General features: G+C 40.7%; 1 protein-coding gene across 1 annotated transcript in view; it reads left to right on the top strand.

Annotated features, from left to right (window-relative positions):
- The first annotated feature begins 3,628 nt into the window (after positions 1-3,628).
- rtn4rl1a (reticulon 4 receptor-like 1a) overlaps positions 3,629-6,000 on the top strand; it is an 89,391-nt gene continuing 87,019 nt past the window's right edge. Inside the window, exon 1 of the mRNA XM_072374758.1 lies at positions 3,629-4,296. Within this exon, the coding sequence (XP_072230859.1) occupies positions 4,284-4,296 (13 nt within the window). The 5' untranslated portion in view covers positions 3,629-4,283. The remainder of the gene's footprint in view (positions 4,297-6,000) is intronic.

Raw genomic sequence — 6,000 nt, 5'->3', positions numbered from 1 at the left:
CCTGAACTCTGCCTCCTGACACATGAACAATAATGATGGACTGTATCCTCATATACACACCAATAACACATAGACTACTGTATATACTGTATAGATAATCTATTCCTGTTCATAAATACTCATAAATACTCTCCCATACTTAAATTATTTTTATTAAAGTCTGTTTATACTCCTTTATATTTATAACCTGTTTATAGTCTGTACATTCATAGCCTGTATATACTTTTACTTATAGTTATAGCATATTCACAGCAACTTCACTGTACATTTGTAATATATATATTTATATTGTTTGCTAAAGCACTTATGGATGGATGCAAACTGCATTTCGTTGCTTTGTACTTGTATGCAATGACAATAAAGTTGAATTCTATTCTATTCTATTCTATTCATTTACAGCTTTACTGTGGGGATTTGCCCATCCTGTTAACTTTAATTACAATAATAACTACAATGATTATATAATGATTATTGAACAGTGTTTAATAAGATTGTTAACAAACCTAATTAGTTCCTTGATGTACCTTTATTTTCAAGGCCTGTTTTGCTTGTTTGTTTGCTCAGAGACATCAGGTACCTTGGAAACCACAGGTGTTGCATCAAGTCTTCATGTAATAAGTGAGTATCTGATCAATATGCTGTGTAATTGTCAATTGAAGCTCAGACCTAAATTAAGCTTGTGCTTTACAACTTGTTTATTCAATGTTCTTTCATTAACACTGAATAAACCAACTATGTGTATTGTCAAATGAATTACTTTATTAACATCCACAGCACCCACCCAGAACAGAACAACAAACAAAGTTACTGAATAGCTGGTGAACATAGCAAACATCTGCAGCGCTGAGGTAAAGACTTATGCCGTGCAAAAAGGAACGTAAATATTGGACTATTTATGTGCCCAGGAACATAAATCAAACTGAAAATTTATGCTACCCCGTATCTGTGGCAACAACGCAAATAATCATAATAACAACATCACAGTGCAAAAAATGCACAAGTTCCAATAATCCACATTTGTTTTATTCTTTTACTTTGACTTTTTAAAACAAAGTCCCCGTATCTTATGACTTAGATACAGACATTTCAATATGATCATCTCTGAGGTCCTGGTTTACCAGACCTGTATGCAAAAAAACAAAAGCTTCATTGAGGGTCTAGAAATCATCAAATTTTGTGTCTTTCATTTGTAAGTTATCAACCCCCACAGTTAAAACTAATAATTAGTTATGAAATAATGGTGTTAGTATTTCGACACATACAGACACATGCAAATGCATTCTCAATCACACTATGCAGTAGTTATGCATCATATTTGCAATTTTACTAATTTCCTTGTTAAAATAAAATACGGTGCCTCCTGGGAAAGTAAACCTTTTTAGGAAAGCTAAATATATCAGCATGTGCCACAACCAAAGACAAAAATAATGGTCAAGCCCATGGAAACTGTAATTACCCTCATCAACATTTGCCTGTTTATGTGATTTTAATCAATGGAATGATTTGATCGTGCTTTTGGGTTTCACTCTCAAATATACACAAATAACCAATCAGGAAAATTCACCTGTACAAGGTGTCAATATCATTTAAAAAACTAAATCACAGCACAAGATAAAAGAAAGCACAGATTGAGCACACTTCACTGAGTTGAATGTAGGTCCTGGATTTGAGCAATGTATCCTATTCCTCTTCACAGAACATCTTAAGCTATATGATATTGGTATGGAAGTATCTGTGAACAACTATCTTCTGGTTTATCCAGAGATGTCTTATGGGCTTTCAAGGCAGACAAAGCTACTCTCTGTGAATACCGTTTGCATACACATCATTCAAACTTGGGCCCTCTCTTCTGCTAGACAAGTCTGTATAAGAATACAGTCTATATTTTGTTTAGGGAATATCCTTATGTGTCTGCCTTCAAATCTAAGCCTTGGCCAGGCCATTCAGTAACAGTTGGTGAATTGTCCTGAAGCCACTACAGTGTTGTCTGGATTGTATTCTTTGAGTCAATGTTATGCTGAAAGGTAGACAATTGTCTTAGTCTCAGTGTCAGTGTCCTTGTTCTTTGGCATAGATCCTCTTCAAAGTCCTCCCTGTAGTCAGCTGCAATCATCGTTTCATCACTTCCGGTAAACTCCCTCTTTCTGCCACTGTAAAGCATCCCATCTCATGATGTGTCCACCATTTTGCATTACCATAGGTATGTCAAATGATGCACAGTGCTTTCTTTGCCAGACAAAGTATCAGGTGTTCTATCTCAGTACTTCAGTTTCTCTTTGAAGAAATCAAAGAATCTTTTTTTCTTTTCAACATCTGGTCTCAATCTCTTAAACACAAGGTGGGCTGTCATGCCTTTTATTCTGAGTTGCGTCTATCCAGCGGCATTGCCATGAATGGAGGTTTGCTGAGTTGGTTATTCCGCTGACAGGTTCTCCCATCTCTGCTGGGGACTTGTTATGCTCCATTAGGGAGGTTATTGGTCCCCTCCTTCACCAAGGACCTTACTGACTCTGCTCAGGTTGCCTGAGAAAATGTATTGTATCATTATCATATTGAGAAATAAATCATGGTCCCATTCAGTGCTAAACTGGATTCTTGTAGATCCTCTACCTCTGTAATGACTTTGTTGCCCCAGGTTGGTTATGATGACCTGTTTTGCCTTGTCCCCTCCAAACAGCTGACCTTGAAATTGACCAGTTTGAATTTGGGGAAACACTGGTGTGAGATGTAATCTTATGTGCAATGAACTGGTAGATTCTATATCTGGTGACTGAATTTATCCTCCGCACCAGATGGAATTTTCCAGGCATTACTCCTGGGACAAGTGTGTGAGAGCATAAATATCTGAATAAGTTGGTTTAAATTTTGTGCTGACTCTATTTAGCCAATGCTCACATGTGGATAATGTTGTTTTAAGCCAATGCAAGAACAGAAAAAATAATTCAGTAGGGAATTAATAGTCTCCCGTGATCTGTGTGACAGGGCAACTGAGGGCAATTTCCCTCCTTGATTCTGTAGATGGTGTTTGGTGTTCACAAGTGAAATTGGATTTGGTCTTTATCCCCTTCCATTCCTGGGACTGATTTATCAGATATTGAACAGTTCTGCTCACCTTATTATTAAGTGTTAATCACTTCAGGCAATACCCTCAACTGAAAATGGCTGAAATTAATATGCATTCTAATTCATGTGACATGAAGCTTGATAATAAAAAAAGAAACCACAATAAGGTTCTTCTATGAGTGTCTAAAAGCCTGTGGATTTTACCCAAAAGTGCAATGTATGTTGATTTTGTTATGGCTATTCTGTTAAGACCATTTAAAATTAGAATCTGAGGGACAGAGAGACAGAGGCTGGGAGTAAGATGAGTGAAGGCAAGAGGGCGGAGAGGAGGAACTGGAAGAAGAGTAAATTAATAGTAATTGAAGCTTTTTGTAATAATGTTTATGGCCTATTAAAATTCAGCTGAGTAGGGGGAGATAAGAATGGTGGAAAGAATGAGAGAGCAAGACCTGATAGAGGAGGGGTTTCAATATGAGAGCTGTTCGAATAATAGTTTATTTTGAATTAACACATTCGGTGGGCTTCTTCCTTTGCATGCCATTAAGGCATAGCACATTTGGATTTAGAGACGGCGAGAAAAAGAGAGTTGCTCTGGCATTCATCAGTCACATCTCACCGAGGGAGGGGGACTGAAGTCACGGAGCTCTCCAGTGAAGGAGACAGAAGAAGGTACTGACTCACACAGGCGATAAGGACGTAGTACATTTACGACTCTACCCGACTTGCTAAAGACAGCTAAAGAGCCCATAGGAGGACGACGATGAAGACATAAACCAACTTTCATCCGCTCTGGACCGCATCTTTTAAACCCAGGCTTTACATCAAGTCAGAATGTATGTTACTAATTCATAAACACGAGATGGCTGTGAGTTGAGATATAACTACAACCCATCCGATAGTGTTGGGACGGGACCAGGTGTTTTTCCACCTCTTTCGTAAAAACTGCGGAACTTCCCTTGTGTTGGCGGATTTTTCGGTTTCCATCCTTCATTTTGCTCAACGTTAACCCAGCCACATCTCCTCCTCCTCCACCACCGTCTCTGGCTCATCTTTTCCTCCAGTCGCCTCCGAAACAGCCTCGAAGGGGGCAAGATTACAGTCTGCCTGCGAGCGGTCAAAGGGAATCAAAACAATCTAGTGAACAGCATCACGGTACTGGACCCTCACGAGGATGTTACTTCGGCACAGAGTCTGAGACGGTCCGAACAGCCGCTACCAAAATGTTTTGGCGAGGTAAGAACAAGAGGTATTCAGTTGTTTTTGTTCGCTGATGATGAGCGGGTTCTTTTTTAGTGTTTGTGTGTGTGCTCGTGAGTTAGAAGATAATTTTTTTAAAGGTATTTTTCTATCATCATTAGCCTAATTTAATTTCGGCTCGACGGAGTCGCAGATGTATCTCGGTAGTGTCTCAACAACTCAGCTGTCCCTTTATCCGCTCTGGCAGCCCAGACTGGAAAGGAGATTAAATATTTATTCACTTCATGTAAAAATTATCCTTAAAATAGTGCCGCACTGCAGTTTGTGGCGACTTGCCTGTACGAGGGTGGCTGGTGCAGTTGCTGCGCGTGAGTGTAGAAACAGAAAGAGAGCGCATGACAATGTTGTAACGGGTGGACAGAAAGTTCAAAATGTGGCTTTTTGTTGCAAAACTTTTAATAGTATTGACAGCTGCTGTGCGCGCACACCTATAGCTTTTGTTGCTATGTGCGCAAAGTGTTTTGGCTTCTGTCTGCCCTGAGTGTCGGAAGGTGGTGGCTCTCCCAGTGGGTCCGCAGGCCCTGGGAGATTAAAAAACAGTGCAAGTGTGGCCCGGCGAGCTGTAGCGCGCGCACGACGCCTGCTGTTTACTCTAAAGTTGTCATGCTGCTGTTTTGGGACGAGAAAAGGGTTATATGTTTTTCCACAGTGACCTTGCCTTTGTATAGGTTGACAGGATAAGCTTCTGTCCCTCACACCATCTATTTTCTGCCAGCGCACGCACACGTGGCAGCAGTGTTTGAAAAACTCCAATTAACATCACTACTGACATCCACAAATTGATGCTTCCTCTTAAACAAAACACCAGTCTGCCTTGAAAATGTAATGCGAACACGCACAGACACGCACAGACACATTTTAAGGAGAATTATTTGTGGAGTGGTGACTCATCTGTCAATCGCCCCCTTAAAAACATACATGGTGGCTCTGGTGCAAGGCAGGTTGTGTGAGAATTGTTTTATTGATGTAGAGCACTGCTGGACCCTGAGAAGAAAACATTCTTCAACAGAGACTTTAGAAGTCTTCTTTTTGTCATCTCAACGCAGAGGAGGATAACAACACACACAAACGTGTGCACATCACAATATATTAGCCCACTTGCTTGGCCCGAGTCAGGGCACAAGCTGGGCGATCTCATTAAGAGTGGGACCTAATGGGCTTGACAGAGGGCTGATTAGCGTTGTCATTGTGTGTGCGTGTATGACAGTGAAACAGAGGGAGCTTGCTGGCTTCAGGGAGACAAGCTTCAATTTTAATCTTCCTGTAATTTCAGATGGATAGCACCCACCCACCCACACGCACACGCAACAGTGGTAAAGCTGATGCATTGCGTTGTATCTCCTCCCACAAATATGTTTGCTGTCAGTCACAATAATAAAATTCATAGTAATTGTGCAGTCAACCTGAGACACAGTTATCTATATCTGTCACCTTTACCCGCACTATCCCTCTGCGGTGGGATAAAACAAGAGCCAAAGAGTGAGGAGAAGTGTTTTTGTTAATGAAAACTCCCTCTATCTGTCTCTTCTTGTCTGTCTCAGTCTTCCTCTATCTCTCTGCTTGGCCAGCTTCTGCTGCCAGCATCACTCTGAGAGAAGAGGGGCCTGGCAGGCTGATTGGCGACTAGCTTGGCTGGTTTGGGTAGCTGCCGAAGCTTTGTCTCCCTGCTTGTTTGAAGCT

This window comes from Leuresthes tenuis, unplaced genomic scaffold, assembly GCF_036924035.1.
Source record: "Leuresthes tenuis unplaced genomic scaffold, fLeuTen1.0.hap1 SCAF_21, whole genome shotgun sequence".
Classification (NCBI taxonomy): domain Eukaryota; kingdom Metazoa; phylum Chordata; class Actinopteri; order Atheriniformes; family Atherinopsidae; genus Leuresthes; species Leuresthes tenuis.
Note: the sequence above shows the minus strand (reverse complement) of the source record. Positions and strands in the feature narration are given on the sequence as shown.